General features: G+C 45.8%; 1 protein-coding gene across 3 annotated transcripts in view; it reads right to left on the bottom strand.

Annotated features, from left to right (window-relative positions):
• The window catches only part of ZNRF3 (zinc and ring finger 3), a 247674-nt gene that overhangs the window by 148163 nt on the left and 73444 nt on the right, over positions 1–26067 (bottom strand). The window contains exon 1 of one of the 3 annotated variants that reach the window (XM_039462490.2): positions 25190–25717. The exons of 1 other annotated variant lie outside the window; for it this stretch is intronic. In XM_039462490.2, the coding sequence (XP_039318424.2) occupies positions 25190–25489 (300 nt within the window). In that variant the 5' untranslated portion in view covers positions 25490–25717. Of the gene's footprint in view, positions 1–25189; positions 25718–26067 lie in introns of those variants that run through there. One more of the 3 variants, XM_074391307.1, reaches the window with a different exon arrangement.

Raw genomic sequence — 26067 nt, 5'->3', positions numbered from 1 at the left:
TGCCACTGTACTTCAGCCTGGGCGACAAGAGCAGAATTCCGTCTCAAAAAGTCTAACGGAGGGCCGGGCGTGGTGGCTCAAGCCTGTAATCCCAGCACTTTGAGAGGCCGAGGCGGGTGGATCACGAGGTCAAGAGATCGAGACCATCCTGGTCAACATGGTGAAACCCTGTGTCTACTAAAAATACAAAACATTAGCTGGGCATGGTGGCGCATGCCTGTAATCCCAGCTACTCAGGAGGCTGAAGCAGGAGAATTGCCTGAACCCAGGAGGAGAAGGGTGCGGTGAGCTGAGATCGTACCATTGCACTCCTGCCTGGGTAACAAGAGTGAAACTCTGTCTCCAAAAAAAAAAAAAAGTCTAATGAAGAAAATGAGGCTTCCAAATACAAATCAGGCCAGGTGCAGTGGCTTACATCTGGAATCCCATCACTTGGGGAGACTCCTGTCTCTAGAAAAAAAAAAAATTTAATTAGCTGGGCGTGACCAGACATGGTGGCTCACACTTGTAATCCTAGCACTTTTGGAGGCAAAGGTGAATGGATTGCTTGAGCTCAGGAGTCTGCAACTAACCTGAGCAACATGGTGGAACCCTTTCTCTTAAAAAAAAAAAAAATTAGCCAGGCATGCTGGTCACGCAACTATAGTCCTAGGTACTAGGAGACTGAGGCAGAAGGATCTCTTAAGCTGGGTGGCAGAGGCTGCAGTGAGCTAAGATCACGCCACTGCACTCCAGCCTGGGTGAAATCAAGTTTCATCAGATTCATTGTATGAATGAGGAAAGCACGTGGGCTAAAGGAGGGCACTGTTTTCTTTTCACTGAACTGCATTTCTAGGAACATAAGCATGCAGACCTGATTTATATAGTCACTCTGTATTAGCAAGGGCAAGTTTTGGTTGGATTATTTTCTGACCAAAAAATAGTAATAATAATACAATGAAAATCATCTTGGTCTGAAGGCGGAGTCTACCGAAGGGTTAGTAAACAGGCCTAACACGCCCCCAGTAGAGGTCCATGCACAAAAGCCGTTAGCTCCAAGTTTATGTCCATTCCCAAAGAGCAACTTTTCCATAGGTAGCAATGAACAGTTAAGATCAGGAAGGGCTTGGAAGCTCTAAAAAGTGGCTCAAAAGCAAAAAAGTTTCTTCAGACAAGTGTACCTAAAAAACTCAATGGAGAGACATCAGGCCATCTGGGGGGACCAATGGTCTCTACTAGACCAATAGTTTCATCTTTGCTCTCCACCCAGAGGAATCTAATCACTGCTTTAAAAAACACAAACTGAAAGTACAGTTCTTATCACTGTATTACTAATTTAGCAGGCCTTCTTTTTATTTAGCAAAAGCAAATTTGCATCCAGCTGACTGCACATCCAGCAATCCAGCTAATCCTAAAGAAGGAAGAGCCAATGCAGGATGGATTTTGCTTCTGTTCTTAGTTTTGACATCCAGGGAACGGATGGACATGCCCCATATGACATGGGGTAAATGATGCTCCATAAGGATCGTTTAAAAAAAGCAAATATCACCACATACAGACCCCAGTGGTACTAATTCAAACCTATTGGATTTCTTTTTGTCTAAAGGTTGCTAGTTAGTGATTCTCACATATCCCCACCAAAAGTGAGTTGCACACGGCCCAACACTGGTTCAAGATGTGTTTCTAGACGTTACTCTTCCACAGCATGATTGGCATGCAACATACACCAAGGACAAAAGGAGGCCACTGAGACTCCCAGGAGAAGTTAAGTTAACATAGAGGGTTGTTGAGGGTTATTTGGAAAGAAAGCTGGGCTTCACTTCATTCTCACTTTATGGAGATGACTTGCAGCCAATTTCCACTGCACACTGCATTTTCTCTGTCATTTCGCCTTCTTCTGAACCATCTTTTCAGTTGTTGTTTTAGCTGAGCAGAAGGTAGTTTTAATGTGAAATTAAATATGCTATTTAAAGAAAGCATAGATAACAGAGTTGAATATAAATGACCCACTCCAGTGGTCCCTCCAGAGCCAAATCAAAAATTAACATTATTTTTATGGTCCAAAAGTAGAGCATCATGTTAGCTTTAAATCAATAGCGCATTTAGAAAATACCCACTTCCAGGCCGGGTGCGGTGGCTCAAGCCTGTAATCCCAGCACTTTGGGAGGCCGAGGCGGGTGGATCACAAGGTCAAGAGATCGAGACCATCCTGGTCAACATGGTGAAACCCCGTCACTACTAAAAATACAAAAAATTAGCTGGGCATGGTGGTGCGTGCCTGTAATCCCAGCTACTCAGGAGGCTGAGGCAGAAGAATTGCCTGAACCCAGGAGGCGGAGGTTGCGGTGAGCCGAGATCGCGCCATTGCACTCCAGCCTGGGTAACGAGCGAAACTCCATCTCAAAAAAAAAAAAGAAAAGAAAAGAAAAGAAAATACCCACTTCCCAACTGAAAGCCTGCTTGCTAATTCAAAATGAAAGACATAGAAATGACCTCAAACCTATTTTAGAGGTTTGTAACTATACAAAGACAACCACAAATGTTTTTCAATTGTATCTTTGTTCTAGATTAAATATGTTACCAATCAACTCAGCAAGTGAAAGTATGCTGACACCACTCTGCACCATGTGCTGTGGGCAGGGAAAAAGTTCTACCATACAACCATCCCCACTGATTGCAAAGGGGTAGAGGGGTGTGGAGAATGGGACTTATGTTTCAAGATAGCTGGTGACTCAGACAATGAAACTCTGCAGAGAAAAAAGCTAGTGCCAGTAATCAAATCTGAATATGGTGCTGGGCTGGAAAACCAAATCAAAGCAAAATCTTATCAACAAATCCCCAAGGAACCAGACCACGAAAGGCACGGACACCATCTGGGCACTGTGGGGACCCATGCGGCCACCACCTGCTCCCTCAGTGAGTCGCTTGTACATTCTCAAGGACCGTAACGTTCTCATGTAGAAGGGATCAGAAAAATTAGAGGAAATTAGATAAGATTAAAATGAGAGTTGAAGGACAGCACAAGGCCATATAAGATAAATGGTCAAATGGAATATGGCTCTGCCATTTGGCACCTTGGCATTTTACATGAAAATGACTCCGTGAAAATCTTTCTTCAGGTGGCAATTAACATTTTAGCTCAAATTCTCCCATTAAGGGAAAGAGAAAATTGGGGGGCAACAGGGAGCTGGTAGCAATCAGTGTGATCCAGTGGCTCTGCCAGCACAGGGTAAGCACTCAATTCATATCTGCTGAATGAAAGAAAATAAAAATCCAAGCCAGTGGCTCTGCCTGGGTTCCTAGTCAGCACCAGCCCGTCTCTGCTGTAGCTGCCAAGCTGTCTTCTAATCGCTGGTTTACCTGATGCTTTCTTGCAGGACTACAAACTCTTTGAGAGTGACAATTCTGTGGCAGCAACAGACAACAACTGAACATGTGTTAAGCACTTAATGTATACCTTATATATATATATATTATCTAATTTTCACAGTCCTTTGGAGGTACAAGCTATCTGTCCCATGTTATAGATGAGGAAGCAGAGGTTCAGAGTAGTTGGATGACCTGGCCAAGGTCACAGAGGTGGCAGTGGCAGAGCTGAGATGCAAACCAGGCCCATCTGGCTCCAGGGATGTGCTCTCCACCACTGTGCCCCTTACATAGCAAGAGCCTGGTCAGCTCTGAACTCCCAGAATGCAACATACAGTGGATTTTAGCCTTGGGAAGTTTCTGTTTTGTTTGGGAGACAGAGCATCACCGTCACCTAGGCTGGAGGGCAGTGGTGCCATCTCAGCTCACTGCATGCAACCTCTGCCTCCCAGGCTCAAGCAGTCATCCCACCTCAATCTCCTGAGTAGCTGGGACTACAGATGTGTACCACCCGACTCGATTAATTTTTTTTTTTTTTTTTTAATAAAGATGAGGTTTCACCATGTTGTTCAGGCTGGTCTCAAACTCCTAAACTCAAGCAATCCACTTGCTTTGGCCTCCCAAAGTGCTGGGATTACAGGCGTGAGCCACCATGCTCAGCCTCAAGAGGATTTTTTTTTTTTTTTTTTTTGAGACAGTTTCGCTCTTGTTACCCAGGCTGGAGTGCAATGGTGCGATCTCGGCTCACCACAACCTCTGCCTCCTGGGTTCAGGCAATTCTCCTGCCTCAGCCTCCTGATCAAGAGGATTTTTTTCACTCTAAAAGGTTAGCATACTGCCTCCAACTACCTAATAGTGAGGCTACAAGACACAGTCCTGAGCTCCAGGCTGGCTTCTCCATTCACTAGCTATGTAAACGTCCCTGCACTTTAGTGTCCTCATCTAAAAAAACAGACATGAAATGTCTTATCGCTCAGAATCCTCTTAAGGATCTAGTGAGAAAAACAGTATAAAGTCCCGAGAATAGTGTCTTACACAGTATTCATTTCATTCACACATTTCATCAACCACCTATGAGACCTTGAGCACTAAAAGGCTTTCATATAGTAGGAGGCACAGCCAGCAATGATGGAAGAAGCCATGAAATCTTTTGGCCTTCTATCTCCCAGGCCCAGGTCAGCAACAGCAGCTGAGAATTTTATAATTTGGATTGTTTCACAAGCAGAATGTTTACCCAGAGGCCAGGATGGAAGAGGCCTGTCCTCTGTTCTACCATTTGTTTTAATTGGTACAAAGTTTCCATTTTCTTTTTCTTAATGGTTTAACAAATCTACATCACAGCCCTGTTTTTCCATCCCTGAGACAAAAATCTTTGATTCTCTGTTATTTTTAGCCAAGAAGTCTAGCAGAGCCAAACAGAGCAAGCCTGAAATGATCAGGAGAGAGCTTTGTCTATCTGAATTTCCTGCTCCAGCTATAACCGTATCTGCAAAAGATACATTGGAAATCATAAGTTGCTGAGGCCCCATCAATGTCAATGCAGGCAAGCACAGTAGGGTACTACAGCCTGGTCATCCATAAGGAGACACCTTCAAGGCCAGGTGAGGTAGCGCACACCTGTAATCTCAGCACTTTGGGAAGCCAAGGCAGGGGACTGCTCGAACCCAGGAATTCAAGACCAACATGGGCAACAAAGCGAGATCTCATCTCTATAAAAAAATGAAAATATTGGCCAGGTGCTGTGGCTCACGCCTGTTAATCCCAGCACTTTGGGAGGCCAAAGCAGGCAGATCATGAGGTCAAGAGATCAAGACCATCCTGACCAACATGGTGAAACCCCAACTCTACTGAAAATACAAAAATCAGCTGGGCGTGGTGGCACACGCCTTTAGTCCCAGCTACTCGGGAGGATGAGGCAGGAGAATCACTTGAACCAAGAGATGGAGGTTCCAGTGAGCCGAGATCGCGTCACTACACTCCAGCCTGGTGACAGAGCAAGACTGTGTCTCAAAAAAAAAAAATTAGCTGGGAGTGGTAGCACATGCCTGTAGTCACAGCTACTCAGGAGGTTGAGGCAGGAGGATCACTTGAGCAGATCAAGGTTATAGTGAGCTATGATCATTACACTGCACTTCCAGTCTGGGTGACAGAGCAAGACCCTGTCTCAAAAAAAAAAGACACCTTCACACAATGCCCAGGTCTCCATGATAGCCTGAAAGCTCTCATGTCAGCCAAAGAACAGATTCCCAAGACAGATTAGAAAAAAAAATCACCCTGAAGAAAGTCAAGGGATGAACAGAAGTGCCTTAAGCAATCTCAAGCAGGCAGGATGATAGAGAGAGGTAGCCTTTACCAAAGAAGCAAAAAGAAGGGTAAATCTCATGTGTGTTGTGAATGCAGCCAAAGAGCCTTCACCAAAGCTGCAAAGGAAACAAAAATAAACTAAACAGGATAAAAGGAAAGCTGTTGCATGAGGAAGAACTTTTACTCCAGTCAAAAAAGAGAGAGAAGAAAAAGAAAGCACACACTGAAATGATCTAAAGCTGCCTATAAATATTTGGGAACATCAAAGGCGGTCCTGTTAAATTAAAAATGCTGTCACACAGATAGGAACTAGCCTCTAGCACTGCCAGCTTCAACATGTGAGCCTGTGATCTGAGGAGCGAAGACTCAGCTCCTCAAGAAATCTGATTCACTAAAGAAAAAAGTGAAGGAGCAGTTGAGTTTTAATAAGGGCATTAAATACCTTAGGAATGAGCTAATTAGAGTTTAACTCTTTCAAGATTGTTCGAGCTCTTAAGAATGCTGTAATGTAAGCTCCCTCCAGAATCTAGTTAAATCAGTCTCGAAACCTGCAACGTAAAAGAACAGTATTAAAATAGCACCTTAGGACTTCAAAGCTGATCGATCCCACCAGGTCACTCAGACTTAAAGACAGAGGCCAAGTGAAGAGGAGCCAAGGTTAACTAGGAGTTGTTTTCTGGGATGAAGTTAGGTTGCTTGCTTATTTACAGGAATTTTTTCCGCCAGTTTACGCTAGATAAGGACAAGCTTACTCTCTAATGCCAGATTCATTCTGCCACCCTGTGAGTGTGCCCTTTACCCAAGACACTTTGAGGAGAGAGACAGGGTGTTGAGCGGGAAGGTCCACTGACCTCGCTTGCTTGCTAGCTAGCTCACTCACAGGCCACACAAGAAATTCTGGCTGAGCCTCCCAGACACACTCAAGGTCACCACGGGAAGTCACCCAACAGTTTTCCCTATACAAATTCTGGATCAGAATCCCAAGGAATCCAGGACGAGTTCCCAGTTAGGAAAGTTCCATCAAGACGGCAAATCCTTCCTTTGGCCTTGATGTAGGAAGGAGCAGAACCTCTTGGGGAAAACACACACCTTCAGAAAGGGGCATCTTTCTATCATCCAGTTTCAGGAATGTTAGAGGAGGAGGTAGACAGTGATGGAACTCCCCTTCTCCATTCAAGGAGAGAAATGCAGAGCCCAGTTTGGGTGAGGCAGGGGGATCAGGAGGGGGAGGGGATTAAAAATAAAAACAATGCTCTCCAATCATTCCCATTTTTAGAAAAAGTCCATGTGTCTAATTTGGGGGGGAGGGGATTAAGATTAATGAAGTATTTGCTTTGGCAAAATCACACACTGGATCAAACCAAGCACTGAAGTCACCTGTGCTTGCCACAGGTCCCATTTAATTAGGCCCCCAGAGCACAGCCTTAGTACAGACGCAGCATTTCACACATCCAGCTGGATCCTGAGGCACAAACAGCCACCCTCCTTTCCTCAGAAGCAACCCAGAACAACAGTCAGGCTGGCCTGGAAACACACTGGACTCAGAATTTACATCCAGCTGTGCGTGTGTGTCTGTGTGTGCACACATGCCTGACTGACAGAGCTTAAGGCCTGGACAATGATCTAGCTGTAGAGAGTAGGGATGAGCAGGTGAAGCTACAGCAAAGTATCCCTCCCAGGAAATGGAGGAAACCAGGAATCGGAGAAATGAGCATCCTTTATCTCTTGCAAACAGCCAGTCTGGGGAGCCCACGGACCTCATACTAGGAGAGAAGGGACCACAGGTACAAGTAGAAAGGTGCTAAGCATGTTAAAAAAAAAAAAAAATACCCATGGTATGATCACTTCTCTTCTCAGTAAATGGCACTTTTGGATTCCTTTAACTTTGATAAGCTACCATCTTAGAACAAGAATTTCCAACCGCTTGGGAACTACAACATAAACGTTAGGTATATGTGAGGAGCAGCATGAAATTATGCATCTTCTTGAACCTCATCCCCACTAAACACAAACTGCATGCTGAGAGTAACTCATGTAATCCTCATAACAACGCTAGGAAAAATTTATCTCCGTTTTACAGATGCAGAAACTGAAATCCAGAGCGGCAAAGCCACCTTTCCACAGCAGGTAACTGGCAAAGTCCACATTCAAACCCAAACGGTCTGGTTCCAGAATCAGCACTCTGCAGCCTCTTCCCTCATGAAAGGAAACCCAGAACCAATTTGTTCTACAAAGTTTACAACGTGCTTAAGGAACTTGGTGAAAAATACAAAAATTAGCAGGGTGCCTGTAGTCCCCAGCTACTCAGGAGGCTAAGGCGGGGGATCATTTGGTGCAGGATGGGGAGGCTGCAGTGAACCAAGATCGCACCACTGCACTCCTGCCTGGGCAACAGAGTGAGACCCCATCTCAAAAAAAAGAAAAAAAAAAGGCCTGGCAAATGATGGGTGCCTGCACAGCAAAGTGGAAAACTACTGCTCTGTCCTCCCAACTCCTCTTAAATACAGTTGGTTAAACATTGTAGTTTGAAGAACTAAAGAGAACTTATACCCACACCAGGTTATTGACACTTAACTTGCCAAGCACAGTGGCTCACACCTGTAATCCAAGCACTTTGGGAGGCCAAGGTGGGTGGATCACCTGAGGTCAGGAGCTCAAGACCAGCCTGGCCAACACAGCAAAACCTGTCTGTACTAAAAATACAAACATTAGCTGGGCATGGTGGCACACACCTATAATCCCAGCTACCCAGGAGGCTGAGGCAAGAGAATTGCTTGAGCCTGGGAGGTGGTAGTTCCAGTAAGCCGAGATCGAACCACTGAACTCCAGCCTGGGTAACACAGCAAGACTAAGTCTCCAAAAAAAAAAAAAATTACCTTAAAATCTGGTGATTAGGAATACCCACAAAATAGCAGTGCTATTTCTGCACCACAAAAGGCCCATCCACCAGCCTGGGCAACATGGCAAAACTCCATCTCTACTAAAAATACAAACATTAGCTGAGTGTGGTGACATGCGCCTATAATCTTAGCTACTCAGGAGGCTGAGGCAGAAGAATCATTTAAATCCGGGAGGTAGAGGCTGCAATGAGCTGAGAGCAAGCCACTGCACTCCAGCCTGGGTGATGGAGAACAGACTTCCTCTTGCGGGGTGGGGGGAGGGTGAAGAGGCACTAGAACAGCAGATGCCACACACAAGTCACATTCCACTCTGCCATTCTGGGATCCCATCTGACTTACCAGACCTTATAATTCCCTTCCAGACATTTTACTGCACAACACCAAGTACCATAGAATTAATTATGCAAGGCACCATTTGCAAAGAGGTAACAGCATTCCAATGTGAGATGCCAGGGACGTTTCCTTCCTCTCATCCCGGTTCTGTCTGCCGAAGCTTATGAACGGGACATCCCAAAATCCCATTTATGGGTGATGGCATCTTCGACTATGGTCTTTGCTTATATACAAGAATGGGGAGGAGGCAAGGAAATCTTCTTGGTGTAGGGGAAAGTGAGGAATGTAAAGAGCTGGGGGAGGGGAAGTCCCCCATTTATCCTTCCTATTTTTCTTTCCCTTCTCCCTTCCCTAATCAGCCATCACTAGGTTAGTTACCAGAGGGCAAGGGAGATTGGCAGGAGTTGAGAAAAGGGGGTCTGTAATAGGAATAGACAGAAGATCCCTGTTTACCCTCCAACAAGTAGGAAGAAATTCACACATGAAAGGCCCACCATATAACTTCCACACCTTTGCAAGAGGACAATTAAAACAGCCTTGCAGGCCGGGCGTGGTGGCTCAAGCCTGTAATCCCAGCACTTTGGGAGGCCGAGGCGGGTGGATCACAAGGTCGAGAGATCGAGACCAACCTGGTCAACATGGTGAAACCCCGTCTCTACTAAAAATACAAAAAAAATTAGCTGGGCATGGTGGCGCGTGCCTGTAATCCCAGCTACTCAGGAGGCTGAGGCAGGAGAATTGCCTGAACCCAGGAGGCGGAGGTTGCGGTGAGCCGAGATCGCGCCATTGCACTCCAGCCTGGGTAACAAGAGTGAAACTCCATCTCAAAAAAAAAAAAAAACAGCCTTGCAAAAGTAAATTAACTATCGCTTGAGCCCAGGAGTTCAAGACCAGCCTGGGCAATATAGTGAGATTTCATCTCTACGAAAAATAAACAAAATTAGCCAAGCATGGTGGTGGTGCATGCCTGTGGTCCCAGCTACTTGGGAGGTTGAGGTGGGAGGATCATTTGAGCCTAGAAGGTGGAGGCTAAAGTGACCTAAGATCACACCACTGCACTTCAGCCTTGGCAACAGAGTGAGACTCTGTCTCAAAAAAAAAAAAGAAAGAAGGAAGGAAGGAAACAAAGAAAATTAACTAATGCTATCTGAGCATATAGCAAGAATTATAGTTTTCTACAGCATTTTCTTGCAGGGAACATATAGGAAATTTTACTTGGAATATTCAAAACTATTCTGCCCCCATCCCATTGCTGTTTCAGAGCTTTCCCCTTCCAAAAACAAGGTTGGTATGGCAACCAGTGCCCCAGTCACCGTGGTCCCTAACCACATCCGCCGGGGCTTGGCATGCTGAGACATGTGCCAACTCTGTTGTCTGTAGGGCACTCCTGGCCACAGTACACAGCAAGCTATAATCAAGTCAGAAACCACCACATTCGTATAGAACTCGGCTCAACATAAATATTCATTAAATGTGAAAAACTACGGTGATGCAATGTTGAGACTGCAAATTTAAACACAAGAGTCAGGAAATGCAAAAATTACCACTGCCAATGGAACTTGAAATCACCCACCCGGCACATTTAATACCACAAGTGTGTTTATATGTGTCCTAGAGATTTAAACCTAATAACACCAAAACTTCAAAACTACATATTATCTCTTCATTTAATTCCTAGGATGAGGGTGACATTTATTGATGGGCATTAGAGCATTTCTGGAGTGAACATGCATGAAAAGGCAGCCTGAAAACCCTCTAGCACAAGTGAAATATAACATAGCATATATTCTGGATTACTCCTGAAGGTCCTGATGCCCACGTAATCACCACTGTCCCATAAAAACAGCAACGGTAACCAAAAAAAACAAAAAACAAAAAAACTTCAACATGCCAACATATATAGAACTAAGCAATAATTTAATAATTTTCTAAATGCTTACACTCAGCCCCATAAAGAGTAGAAAATCAAATGTTTGCTAAACTGAAATCTAAAATTCTCTCACATGTAGCCAGTCTCTTTAGAAATACTACTACAGTCCTTTTAAATTCTGCTTCCCGCACAGCACTTAAACACAGGATCAAGGCCCATGCCAGACCTCCCAAAGGGAAAAAAATTGGGTGGAAGCAGTATCGTACAAATTTAAGTAAGAACTCATATACGCTTGTTTCTGATGAGTCATTCTGAAGCTACATACAACTTCTGTTGTTTCTCTAAAAGTCTCAGTGTTTTAAGTGACACACAAAAAATTATATTTTACATATTTAAATAAAACCCATCCCCAGAAGTCTACAGTCAGGCTGTGATATTCTCTTCTCCAGTGTGTTCTGAACAATGTTCCCAGGGCAGGCACAAGCCAGGCTGGAAGGAGCTAGAGGGTGTCACCTCCTCAATTTATCACCTCCTTTCTCCAGACCTCCAGGAAGCACAGGCAAGGTGAAATTATTCTGAGAGTCTGGACTATCCCAACTACCTGGAATAATCCTAGGACACACCCATGTCTGAAAACTGCTTGCAAATAGTTGCAACAATTATAGAAAGTTCTCCCTCAAAAAGCCAAGTCTTGGGTGGGCACAGTGGCCCATGCTTATAATCCCAGCACTTGGGGAGGCTGAGGTGGGTGGATCATCTGAGCTTAGGAGTTCAAGACCAGCCTGGGCAACATAGCAAAATCCCCTCTCTACCAAATATACAAAAAATTAGCCAGGTGTGGTGATGTGTGCCTGTGGTCCCAGCCAGCTACTCCGGAGGCTGAGGTGGGAGGATCATTCGAGCCTAGAAGGTGGAGGTTGCAGTGAGCCAAAATCGGGCCACTGTACTCCAACCTGAGTGACAGAGTGAGACTCCATCTGAAAAAAAAGAAAGAAAAAAAGCCAAGTCTTTATTTCTGCTAGCCACATTAACATCCCTTGTAGTATGATCTAATTCCAGTTCAGTAAATAATTTACATGCAAGGTAATAGGGAGATGGAGTGCTCTGGTTCAAAGCAACACACTGGTGGAACCCAGGAAAAAGCTTCATGGGAAGAACTGAAAGTTTGGCTGCAGATGAGATGAGTTAGGACAGGAAAAAGACAGTGAAAAGCAAAGATGCAAGTCAAAAATGTGGAGGTGAAGGCATGTATTCCAGTAGGCAATTCAAAAGGAAAGGCACAGGCAGGATGCAGTGGCTCGTACCGGTAACCCCAGCACTGAGCTGAGGCAGGTGGATCACTTGAGCTCAGGAGTTTAAGACCAGCCTGGGCAACGTGGTGAAACCCTGTCTCTATTAAAAATACAAAAATTAACAAAGTGTGGTGGCACATTTCTGTGGTCCCAGCTACTTTGGAGGCTGAGGCAGAAGGATTGCTTAAGCCCAGAAAGAGGAGGCTGCAGTGAGCCAAGACTGCACCGTTACAGTCCAGACTGGGTGACAGAGCGAGGCTCTGCCCTCCACTCAAAAAAAAAAAAGAAGAAGAAGAAGAAAAAGAAAAGCAAAGAGAGAGGAAAGCCCAGGACCCATTCAGGAACAAGGGCAGCAACACACAGGCCCTATCCCAGAGGCAACAATGAGAGACTGAGGCAGCTAGGTCACCTCTTTACTCAGCTCAGTAGTAAGCAACAGAACACCAGGAAAGATTTTGATCAAGAGACTGATATGACCAAATATTACTTTTGAAGGATGAATCTGAAGGGAAAGGAAGAACTGATGGGAAGAAAGAGAATGTGAGAACTGACTGCAATGGCACATGACTGCACAGTCCTAGCTACTCAGGAGACTGAAATGGAAGGATCATTTGAGCCCAAAAGTTGAAGGCCAGTCTGGGCAACATAGTGAAACCTAGTCTCTTTTAAAAATAAATGAAGAAAAATAACAACCAAAAGAGAGAGAATAAGAGACAGGGAAACAGCTTGGGCAACATCAGGCATGAAAAGGGAAGTCAGCAAGGGGCAGAGCAAGTCAAGCACTGTCTTGAAGATACCACCATTTCCCTTGAACTCAGCCACAAGCTACCTTTATTCAAATTTTGAAGTAGCTTTTCAAGTCAACCTTGCAACATTCTTTACATGCCATTAGTTGTCTGCTCACCACCTACTCTTAAGACTGAGGCACTTTCTGAAAAGATGTCAAGTCTCCAGCTACCCAGCGATATTCCAGAAATCCCATAAAGGTGCTAAACACACAATGTCAAATGCATTTAAAGAAAAGAATACAAATTAGGTACAAAAAAAGGCATTTTCAGGCAGGGCCCAGTGGCTCATGCCTGTAATCCCAGCACTTTGGGAGACTGAGGCGGACAGATAACTTGAGGTCAGGAGTTTGAGACCAGCCTGGCCAACATGGTGAAACACTGTTACTACTGAAAGTACAAAAATTGGCCAAATGTGATGGTGTGCGCCTATAATCCCAGCTACTTAGGAGGCTGAGGCAAGAGAATCGCTTGAACACAGGAGCAGGAAGGTTGCAGTGAGCCGAGATCACAATACTGCACTCCAGCCTGGGCAACAGAACAAGACTCTTGTCTCAGACCACCTGAACAGCAGACAGCCTTCTCGGGGCAGAATCCAGAAAAGGCTCTCCCAAATGAAAGGATGAACCAACATACTGGAAATGAAAGTACACCAGGAGCAAACTGACACAAGAGCAGAAAATCAAACACCGTATATTCTCACTCATAGGTGGGTGTTGAACAATGAGAACACATGGACACAGGGAGGGGAGCACTACACACTGGGGTCCGTTGGGGGGAAATGGGGGAGGGGCGGGGGGGTGGGGAGGTGGGAAGAGATAGCATGGGGAGAAATAACAGATACAGGTGAGGGGACGGAAGGCAGCAAACCACACTGCCAAGTGTGTACCTATGCAACAATCTTGCATGTTCATCACATGTACCCCAAAACCTAAAATGCAATAAAAAAAAAAAAAAAGAAAGAAAGTACACCAGGAAACCTCAAGCACCAGGCACATGGAACATTTTCTGGAACTCAACCACAAGAGCAGAATGTTGTTCTAGAAAGACCACCCCCAGAGAATCCCAGGATCTGAGTTCTAATCCCAGCTTTTAAGATCAAAGGCTAGAGGGCCTTGCCCACAGTTCCCTCAATGCAAAAGGAAAGCCGAGTCACAGCATTTTCAAGGTGCCCTTCAGCACAGTTAAGTCTCAGAGTTAAGAGAAACCATGGAGCCAAAAAGAGAAAAGGGGCAAAGATCTTTACGAAGGCACAGGCCAATGGCTCCAGACTTAAGCCTTCAACACCTACCTACACCAAAGTAAAAAGAGCCCTCTGGTCACATCAGGGGTAACTAGGCCTTCCCCAGTAGCATAACTAACTTGAGACTCATGGAGTCCACTGATGAACATCCCACACTCAGGTTGGTTGAGGAAGGGGAGAAAAGAGACTCGCCAAGCATAAGTTAAAAGCTTTCAACTTCGAAATTTCCAGAGACAGAAAGGATAGCCAACTCCAATGCCTAAAGGGCCAGGCATCGGGTAAATGGAATTGTCAGTGTGGGAAGTGGGCTCCGGCAATGCAAAAGGGACTTGTGACTGGAGGGCCTGTGCCCCTGAAGGGGGCAGCTGGCACTCCACTATGACAGGCTATTACCACATGGTATGGACCCACTGTTGTCAGATCCTTTCATTTTTTTTTTGGAGAAGAGCCCATTTTCATGTAAAATTTCTAGATTTTTAACAGAGAGGGAACAAAATACCTGGAAGCTGTTTTCAGCCCATAGGCTTGCTGCTTAGATGCACCCCTGAGAGTCTGGTGTTTGGCTCAACTTGCGTCTCTGCCCACCACCAACTGACAGTGTCACTCTGAATTCGAGGACAGATTCATTTGTCCTTTCTAAATCCAGCCTGTTCAGAAGCAGAGAGCCTGCTCTACGGAAAAGAGGCAGGTCAGAAACCAGCAACTGAAGCAGCACCCTCCTGGGCAACAATCTGTTGCCACAGGGTGTGATGACAGCACAGCAGTCCCCACCGTGAGGCCTCCAAACATGGCCATCTGCCTAGAGAGGCGCCGTGTTCCTGCCCAGAACACAAGGGCAACCTGCTGCTCCTGAATCATGCTCTGATACACCGACAAGGGAGGCACCAAGATGCCATGCCAGGTACCTTCCCTTCAGTGCAGACATTAGTCAAAACTCAGATCCTCATGGCAGACCAAAAAAAAATCAGTATTTTCCTATTTGCTAAATGATAGGATTATATAGCCTTTCACTTTCATGACATTTTATTTTTTTAAGAAACATACAGTGAGGCACAGCAGTTCACACCTGTAGTCTCAGCACTTTGGGAGGCCAAGATGGGTGAATTGCTTGAGCCCAGGAATTTGAGACCAACCTGGGCAACATGGTGAAACCCCATCTCTACACAAAAAAATTAACCAGGCATACTGGTACATGCCTGTAGTACCAGCTACTTGGGAGGCTGAGACAAGAGGATCACTTGAGCCTGAGATTTCAAGGTGCAGTGAGCCAACATCACGTCACTGCACTCCAGCCTGGGCAATAAAGCAAAACATACTATCTGTTGTGAGCAGGGGTGCTATGTGGAAACATACATGATAACGTGGTAGGGGAGTATAAACTGGACCACTCCTACAGAGCAATCTAAAAATATGTAACAAAAGCCTCAAAATTGTTTATACCACTTAACTCAGTGAACCTAATTCTAGAAATCCTATGAAAATAACCAAGACAGGCCAGGCACGTGGCTCATGACTGTTAATCCCAGTACTTTGGGAAGCCAAGGCAGGTGAATTACTTGAGCTCACAAATCAAGACTAGCCTAGGCAACACGGAGAAACCCTATCTCTACAAAAAATTAACTGGGTGTGGTGATGTGCACCTGTAGTCTCAGCTACTGGGGAGACTAAGGTTGGAGGACGGCTTGGGCCCAGGAGGCAGAGGTTGCAGTTAGCCAAGATCCTGCCACTGCACTCCAGCCTGGGAGACATAACTAGACCTTGTCTCAAAAAAAAAAAAAAAGAAGAAGAAGAAAAAGAAAGAAAGAAAATAACCAAGGCTGGCACCGTGGCTGACACCATTACCTGCAAGGCTCACTGCAGCCTCAACCTCTCTGGAATAAATCAGAGAAATAACATCTGAAAAGCACTAAATATATCATGGGTACATAAAACCTACATTTCTTCTCTATACGGTATCTACAGCAGATAGTCAATGAATGTCTGCTGACCAGATAGCATATTAAGTAGAAAATTAAGTTGTAATCAAATTCTTACCATGCTGGATGGGACCTTACACACACCTAATTGAGTACTATTTCACTCTTATTTTTTTAAATGCAGGCACTTCTGCACCAAGAGACGTCCCCATTCTAACATACGGTTTCCCATCAAAATTCTAGGATCGAACTTTGTTTTCACAGAATCAACTCTATACTGAGTTGGTTTTTTTTTTTTTTTTGAGATGGAGTTTCACTCTTCTTACCCAGGCTGGAGTGCAATGGCGCAATCTCGGCTCACAGCAACCTCCGCCTCCTGAGTTCAAGCAATTCTCCTGCCTCAGCCTCCCGAGTAGCTGGGACTACAGGCATATGCCAACATGCCCAGCTAATTTTTGTATTTTTAGTAGAGATGGGGTTTCACCACGTTGATCAGGATGGTCTCGATCTATTCACCTCGTGATCCACCCGCCTCGGCCTCCCAAAGTGCTGGAATTACAGGCGTGAGCCACTGCGCCCGGCCTATACTGAGTTTCTAAACAACTGTATTATAATGGTTGCTGGGGAGAGAAGGAAATTAACATCAAGTCTTACAACACATCTTAAGGGCAATAAAAATAAAACTGTCCTTTGAACCACAATGGGCCAGCTGACCTTATTCTTTTGACACTATCCATGAGTAAACAGAGCCACTGAAAGTCCAATTTTAAAACATCTCATTCAAGCTACAAATAGAACAAAGAACCCTCTACTCTTTACCTCCTTCCTATGCTGTTAGAAAGGTATAAAGGCACCTCTCCTCAAAGGGGTTATCAGCTTTAACCTCAAAGGTAGGTAAAAATGAGGTGGAAGGCCAGAATGCTCATACAGTGACAGACAATAGGCTGCTCAGGTCTAAACTTAGCACCAGGTCCAGATTCCCTCTCCCAGGTGTTCTTCGGCATCCTACAGGCTGTTTCCTACCAGATAGGACATGTCCCACTGTACTGTAAGGTAACACCATTTGCTTGCTGTCTGGCCACCGACATTCAGCTGCCTGCAGGCAGGGACCAAGTCCTACTCATGTGTTCACTGCCTTGCCCCACAAAGGATCTGACGGACAGGGGGCACCATTGAATGTTTGCCAACTGAGGAATATAGCACTCACAGTAAGTTTTAACAACCAGGAGGAGGCAATGAGCCTGTGCAAAGTAAGACAGCTCACAAACATGGGACATGGGACACGACCTCTTTGGAGAAAGACCTGCAGACTCCCAAATTACTATAAAAGTCAGCCACAGGAAGGTGGTGTGTCTCACACCAGAAATCCCTTTAAATGCCAGAAAACTACAGCCATTCCAGCTTACCCAATAGCTGAAAGTAACAGAAGTGCCATTGAGTGACAGTTGTATACTTCAAGTCACTGGTCCCTCTTCCCAAATTTGGCAGATTGGCTTTTTATGGAAAAAACAAGTTAGAATGAGACTTCTGTGATTTTAAAAAAAGGAAGAAAGAAGAAAAGAAAGGAAGGAAAGACATCTTTGTAAGGATACGGGATTTTCTCAGTTGAAGTCATAGACTTATTTCTTGGTCAATCATTTTGGTTTTAAACTCAACTCTAAATTCCACATCAGTTCCTATAACCTCATCATAAAAAGGGTGAAGTGAAGCAGTCTTGTGAAAACAGAAATGGCTTAGAATCAGACAGACCAGGATTTGAACCTCAGCTGCACTAATGACTTGCTCAGTGACTCTGACAAGTGACTTTACCTCTATGCGCTTGGCTTCCTCATCTGAAAACCTGGCACATGCCATCTACCTTGTCTGTTAAATGTGAGCAAAGCATGGTGCCCAGTGCCTGGCACACAGTAAACACTTGATCATTAGGAGCTATTTTTAAAAGCTCTGACAGGGAGGAAGACTCAGAGACTCAAAATCTAAATTAATTAGAGGAGAAAAGCAACCTCTTAAATCCAATATACAATTTAAGAATGCCTGGCTTTCCTCAATTATACATCTGATCACAAAGCATGCCCTGTATTTGGTATTCCCTGCTACACTCAGCCAGGGTACAGCCAGGGGTAACAGAAGGGCTCCATGCCTGGGAGTCAGGGGACCCAAATAATAATCCTGGATCATCTCTACCTTATCATGTGGCCTTCAGCAAAGCACTCCTCTGGATTTCAGTCTCCTTTCTAATACATTAAAGAACTGAACCTGGTTCGTTTGATTATGAAGATTTATTTAAATGTCATTTTTGTCACAAATTAGAAGTCCAAATTATCCAGACTTGGGAAAACACCAGCAAGAAGCAAACTTTTGGCCAGATATGGGGGCCCTCACCTGTAATCCCAGAGTACTGAGAGGCCAAGCCAGGAGGATCACTTGAGGCCAGGAGTACAAGATCAGCCTGGGCAACATAACAACATCCTATAACTATAAAAAATTTAAAAACTATCTGAGTGTGGTGGCAAACACCTGTAATCCTAGCTACTGGGGAAGCTGAGGCTTGAGGACTGCCTGAGCCCAGAAGTCCAAGAGTACAGTGAACCATGATCATACCACTGTGCTCTAGCCTGGGCAACATAGTGAGACCCTGTCAAGAAAGCCAGAAAGCAAGCCAGACAGACAGAGAGAAAGAAAGACAGAAAGCAAGCAAGAAAGAAAGAAAAGTTTTTCACATAGTATATATTTAGGTTAATGATGATACTGAATGTCAACCCCTTATTGTTACTCCCAGGGACACTGAAAATTCAGGAGTCTTTCCTTCCATAACCTATCTACTTTAAGGCTTTGTCAATACTCAGTTTCATCAGGAAAAGAACACCTTCACACTTTTCTTATGCCAGGTATCCTGCCTTGGAATACAAACACTCCACACAGATCACTTTCATACAAGCTGGTATTGTAATACCAGTGGGTCTATGGGAACCAGAGAAAGAGAGCCCATCCCTTCCCTCCAAGCAAGTTTCTGGTAATAACAACCAAAAAGGAAAGATAATCCCAGAATTTACTAGCCAAGCCAAAGGAAGTTGTTCTCATCAATTAAAGCATAAATAATCCATAAAACCCACTGCCTGCCTGATCTCCATTCTCCATCATTCGTCTAATAAATACTGAGTGTCTCATGCACAGTAGGCAGCGGAAACCCAGGGGGTGGATCCACAAGTGAGCAAAAACTGACCTACCCCCATGGAGTTCAGGTCCACAAGGGAAGGTATGAGATGCTGCTCTTTAGGCATTTCAACAGCAACAGGTGCTCCATTTCATTTTTCAATGAACTGTGCAAAGGAACACATCAATGCTCTGCTTTCCCACATCCTGCATTCAGAGTGTCTCGTTCTTGCACTTTGCCATATAAATGCAGAAAAGCCTGAGTGACTATATTCTCACTTCTCCCAAGGATGATGCACAGTGCACAGGAGGGAAGTTAATTCATTATAGACAATGGATGCCTTAGGGCCTAAGTGCTCAGTTCGGTGGAGAAACCGTTTGGGAAAAATTGTCATTTATCCATGCGTGTGTCTGTCTCCATGAGAGACTGAACTTCAGAAGACAACAGCAATACAGTGTCTGGTACAGAATAGGGCTGTGATAGATGTCTATGAAATAAATATGCTCAATGGAGGCTCCCAGACTTGTAGACTTCTTCCCTACAACTCTTGCCAGCCTGAACGCCACTCAAAGTCTTGGTAATGGACTATTCGATGCTCTACTAGATTGAGCTTCCCTTTTTCCTCGGGGTGAGGGGGAGATGGGGGGGCACATCATAGAACCCTTGAAGACGCAAAGTTGTAAGTGCCATAAACAAGAATATGCATACACTTGCAGAGGTTCATAAACTATCTCTGAAAGTCTGTGACCCTCAGGTTAAGAACCCCTATATTATGTTGTTAAAAACAAGACTTGAATTAATGTCAAAATCCTAACTGGCCAGGTTATATTTATTTGGCAAAAACAAGAACAAGCAGGCCAGGCAGACCTGGGTTTCAATCAATCCAGGTTCTGTCATTTGCTAGCCATGTGAAGTCAGAGAAGTCAACTTGCTTCTCTCAGCCTCAGTTTTTCTCCTCTGTAAACTGGGTTAACAATAGTTGCTAATTGCATGTTAATGCCAGGATGAGATGAACCAAAACATAACATGCTTGATGGTTTCCTCCGTATACATAAGAGGAAACCATCACTGCCTTCCCTTTAGTCTACAGCTCTACACCGAACTCCCACTCCCATCTTCATCCCTATTCAGAATTGTACTAATAACTCCCATGAGATCTCAGGGAACAAAATGGAAAATTAAGAGGTTCTAAGAAGCCGGGCGCAGTGGCTCAAGCCTGTAATCCCAGCACGTTGGGAGGCTGAGGCGGGTGGATCACGAGGTCAAGCGATCGAGACCATCCTGGTCAACATGGTGAAACCCCGTCTCTACTAAAGATACAAAAAAATTAGCTGGGCATGGTGGCACGTGCCTGTAATCCCAGCTACTCAGGAGGCTGAGGCAGGAGAATTGCTTGAACCCAGGAAGCGGAGGTTGCGGTGAGCCGAGATCGTGCCATTGCACTCCAGCCTGGGTAACAAGAGCGAAACTCTGTCTCAAAAAAAAAAAAAAAAAAAAAGAGGCTCTAAGAATTTATAATGTCACAAAATATAGCCCCAATTTTTCCCCCTGTATCAAATGCTTGGTTTAAACCTATGAAGGCACATCTGAGAAGACAGTGGGCAATCCCTTTCTGTGTAAATCCAGGTCAGCTGTCAGCACACAATTGTTCTATTAGACCAAGTCAATTTTTAGAGGCAGGCCTGTTAACTTAAAATGGAGATGAAAAGAAAGTGTTTGATCAAATGCTAAACTGCAGAAGCACACTGACAGGAAAACAAAGCAGAGGAAATAGTTTCCTAAAATTACTCTCTGTGATACCTTTACTTAACATTGGATATTTAAGGACCTCGATCAGCCTTTTTAACCCATCACCCAGCTCTCTTCCCACCCCTAATAGCTAAAGGAACTGACTTAGTTCTTAAATGTCCTCAGCTTCCCTCTGTTTTCAAGTCCATTCAACATTTAACCTATAATCCAGGAAGGCTGAATTTAAAGTTACACAGAAACTATCATTCAGATTCCTTCTACAAACGAATTTCTCAAGCCTTCTAAATATTTGACTTCAAGAAAAAAAAAATTCATTTCCACTTTAAAACAATCTTTCATCTCTAGCAATGCAAATTTTCTGTTTGTTTAACCAATTCACATATGACTAGCCAGTGTTTAATCGGGCCTTTATTTAACATCACCAACCATGTGAGTTGCACAGCCAAGTCTGAAAGTTTCAGATAATGATCTCATTAACAGCAACAAATTGGTTCAAAGATGAAATATATATCAATGTCTAAGAACCCTTTAAAGTCCCACACTTCAGAACTACAGGAGAAGTGTAATTAATTTCTCCAGCATTCAAACTGTATGCCTGACACTCTTACAAGCAAATGGGCTTTAACACTACATAAATAAATAAGGTAATAAAAGTAACTAATAGCATTTCATACCCATAAATTGTTTTCACCACAACTTTCACAGATGGAGACATTAAAAGAAAAAAAAAAAAATCTCTTCATTCAGATTACACTGGTGACCTTGGGATAGTTATTTAAACCTAAAATGCACAAGAAAAGAATCAAGATTCCTGATGACTAATCCTAAGGTTTGAATTACTACCTCCCTCCCTCTTGCAAGCGTGCTCTCTGGTGGGTGTGTGTGCTTGCGCGCGCGCGCGCTCTCTCTCTCTCTCTCTCTCTCTCTCTCTCTCTCTGACACTGACAAACGGACACAATTCTTAACTAGGCTTCCCCTACCCTAACCCATGGAAATGCCAGAACAGGTACTCTAGTTAGAATTATCTGTATGATAAGGTATCTACTATACACACACACACACACACACACACACACACACACTTTTCACTGGCATATAATAAAGAAGGGGAAAAATCGGTAATACAAACCAATTTCTCATCTTAGAATTCTTAAAGGAGAGGGACTCCTAAACAGGTTTTTTCTCCCCCTAAACCATGAACAATACTGCTACAGAACCCCAATGGAAATAACAGAAACAATGCTATATTGCTACTATTTAGCTTCACTTATAGGAAAATGAACTCTGCTCCGAGACAATAAAACACTAAGCAGAAAATCACACTGTTTTGGTTTTCTTCTTTTTTTTTTTTTCTGAGAGAGCGTCTCACTCTGTTGTCCAGGCTGGAGTACAGTGGCATAATCACAGCTCACTGCAGCCTCAACTTCCCAGGCTCAAGCAATCCTCCCACCTCAGCCTCCTAAGCAACTGGGTGCACATCATCATGCCTGGCTTTTTTTTTTTTTTTTTTTTTTTTTTTTTTGGTAGAAACCAGGTCTAATTGTGTTGCCTAGGCTGGTCTCCAACTCCTAGGCTCAAGCAATCCTACCGCCTCAGCCTCCCAAAATGCTGAGACTATAGGCATTTGCCACCACACCTGGCCACTATTTTTTTAAGACAGCAAATAAAAGAAGGTTCAATGAGATTGTGAGACCAGGGCACAGTGAAAGCCTAAAAGAAAGACAACAAGTCACAATGAGCAAGAGTCAAGATTCAAACGATTCTTGGAGACTATGAATAAAATGTTTGGGAATCTTCAGCAGAGCATCATGTCTAAAGCTTATAAAGGTTTTTCAAGACAGTAAACAAAAGGAGGTTTTTTAAAGACAGTAAATAAAAGGAGGTCTTGAAAAGTTTATGTTACTCAGAAAACATGATTAATCCAAAGCTGGACACTAATTTATTTCTTCTGCTTTCTCATTTCTCACCAAAAGAAAACATTATATTCCCTCTCAGCAGCCCTAAAACATCACCCTTCCTTACAAAAAAAAAAAATTTTTAAGGGCTGCCAGACAAGGTCCACACCAGTTCCTTCAATCAAACAGTATTTGCAGAACTCATAAAAGCACACTAGCCTTTGTATACACACATCCCTGAAAGCCACACTGCACTCTGTCCGCAGAAACAGAGAGGTTCAACAAGTCAGCCACCACAATAAAGTTACTAAAGATACGAGGTGCACCATGAAATGACTATTCAGACAGCTCAGATAAACTCACCAACATTACTGCAGTTATAAGGGAATTAAGGACACCTATTAGTGATTGCTTAACAGGTAAACTTATTAAATGCCATTTAAGTCACTTTACTTAGCAACTGTTGACTTAATTTTTTTTTTTTTTTTTTTTTTGGGTTAAGGCTAATGGACCACAAAAGAGTTAGATAAGCACTTCAAAAAGTTTCAAAAGAGAATAGGTTCTTTCTGCCAAATTCACATATTATCTCTCCACTCACAAGGATAAAACAGTTACAAATGGTGTTTAAACTGCTAATTTTGTATTAAATGGTGAACCCGAGATTATCTCCAAAGCATAACACTACTCATAATGGATAGCTCACTCACCAGACAAACTACTGTTGAGAAAGAGTGACACGTTAAAACACTGCAGATAAAAATCGCAAACTTCAAAAGCCTCCTTCAAAAAGTCAAGTGCCGCGCTAAAACATCTTTGCTTTTTTGTTTTGTTTTGTTTTGTTTTTGTTTTTTAGAAGGCTATAAATCAAACATTTCTAAAACCATCAAGGCACAATGAAAGCCTCAAAGAAAGACAAGGAATTGCAAGGAGCAAGACTTAAGATTCAAACTATTCCTGAAGGTGGTGACTGAAATGTTCAGAACTCTTCAGCAAAGTATCATCTCTAAAACTTATAAAGATCATAATTATAACTTTTTTAAGTCTAAAAGCATTATAACATAGATAGTCAAAGGGTTCTGCGAAGGAATTTCCTCTTCTATTTACCCCACAGAAGTTTTCAGATGGGGATAAGAGCCCGCTAAGGCAATGCTGCTGATACCTCGCATGGGCCTGGGTGCCTCCTGCGGTTTTGTAAGGGCACACCTCTGAGGAGTCAAGCTGCACAACTCTCCCTGTCCTACGCAGGCAGGGCTTGGAGTCTGCACCCAAGGAGGGAACAGGACAGCACGGAAGAGGCTGTCTACACTGCGGGCTGCTATGCAATCATTCCCTGCAGTCCCCTTCTTTTCATTCGTAACTCACTCAAGAGTAAAGCACAGACGGCCCACAAAGCTTAGGCCCTGCAGACGTCCGATCACCCCAAAGGTTCAAAGACAAGCCAACCTTTACAAATCGCCCCCATCCGAGGTGTGCATATTAACCGCCGTTAAGTGCGCTGGCCATCTAACAGGTTGATAAAATCATGGCCAAGGAAGCGGTAACACATCCACCCAGCTAACCACCGCAGAAACTTCAGTTGGGAGACCCTCCTCCAAAGAGTAGGCACAGCTCAAAGCTCTCCCTAGCTAGCTTCCTTCGGAATGCGATCTCTTTCACTTGGTCCAAGGTGGAGGCCCTGTCAGTGAAAAGACCCCGTCTCCCCATTTGCAGCCCCTTCGCATTAGTCTTTGGCCGAGGGACGGGCAGGAGGTATCCCTCCCACCCTCTATAATGTGAGGCACGCAGCGGGGACTGCCTTCCATCGCCACTCCACGCGTGGAACCCCCGATCCCCACTCCTCAGCCAGCTCCGCCTCCTCCCCGGCCTGCGGCTGCTTGTCCAGAGACCCGCAGGAGGGTCAGCGGCGCCCAGGTGAGGCGGGAGGCAGGTTCCGGGGAAGAACCCGATGTTATGCAGCCCTTCAGACAAACCTGGCCGCACCCAAAAAGAGTATGCACGGATGGAAAGCAAAGCCTGCAACTTGAAACGAGCCACCTATCCCTCATCACTTGTCTTTCCAAAGTTGGCATTCAACAGGTAGTTCCCGGGACTTCCACCTGAGGCAGACCGAAATACCCAAACGGCCAAGGAAGCCGCCCCAGCGTGGGTGCCGGGCCTAGGGTCCTCCTCCCGCCCGGGGACTCAAGGGAGCCCGAGCCCCCACGTGCGCTTGCCCCCCGCGGCGGCGCCCGGGAGGCCGCGTCCCGCCCGCCGACCCGCCCGCAGGGGAGAGATGCCGCCGGCCTCTCGGTCGCCCCTCCCGCCCGCCCGCCAGTCAGCCAGCCCGCGGCGGGGTCGGCGGGCGCAGCCCCCGGAGCCATCTTGTGGCTGCAGCGGCGCGGGGCCCGGGCGGCGGGCAGCTACCTGCACGATCTCGCCCTCGGCGCTGAGCGTGGCCCCGGCCCGCGAGAAGCGGCCCGTGAGGCCGGTGGTGTAGGTGGTGTAGTCGCCGCTTGGGCTCGACTCGAACAGCACCACCTCCACGAACGCCGTCTCCTTGGCCCGCGCCGCGCCGGGCCCCGCGGCCGCCAGCAGCAGCCCGAGCAGCAGCGGCAGCGGCGGCGGCGGCGGCAGGCGGCGGCACCGGAGGCCGCGAGGACGGCGGCGGAGGCGGCGGCGGCGGCGGCCCGGGGCCCCTGGGCGCCCGCCCGAGCGCGGCCTCATGGTCCTGCGGCGGGAGGGCGCGGAGGGCGGGCGCGGCCGGGCATAGTCGCTGGCCGGCTGAGGACCGAAGGCGGGCGGACGCCTCACAGCCCCATCGCGGCGGCAGCGGCGGCTTTGTGGGTCGCAGGCTCCGCTCGGCTCCCCGGGCCGTCGCGCCGCGGCCCTTTCATCTGCTCCACGTGAGGGGTTATCCCCGCCCTGGCAGCGTCGTGACCCGCTCTCCCCTCCCTCCCCGCCCTCAGCCGCCGCAGCCGCCGCCGCCGTGGGGAGTGAGAAGGCGGGGCGGGCGCGCCTGCGGCGAGAGGCGGGGCCCGAGCCCGAGCATGCCCCGCCCCTCCCCGCCCCGGCTTCCATCTGCGCTCCGCCCCTTTGTCCTCGCTCCGCCCCATCATCCCAGCTCCGCCCCCCGCCCGCGGTCTTCGCCCCGCCCCACCGTCCTTGCTCCGCCCATGCTCGCCGTCTTGCTCCACCCCATTATTCTCGCTCCGCCCCCCGCCCGTCGTCTCTACTCCGCCCCTTCGTCCTCGCTCCGCCCCCTCAGCTGCGCTCCGCCCCCGCCGCGCTCCTCCCTCCACGGC

This window comes from Saimiri boliviensis, chromosome 21 (genome assembly GCF_048565385.1).
Source record: "Saimiri boliviensis isolate mSaiBol1 chromosome 21, mSaiBol1.pri, whole genome shotgun sequence".
Taxonomy (NCBI): domain Eukaryota; kingdom Metazoa; phylum Chordata; class Mammalia; order Primates; family Cebidae; genus Saimiri; species Saimiri boliviensis.
This window is presented reverse-complemented; position numbering and strand designations above follow the sequence as displayed.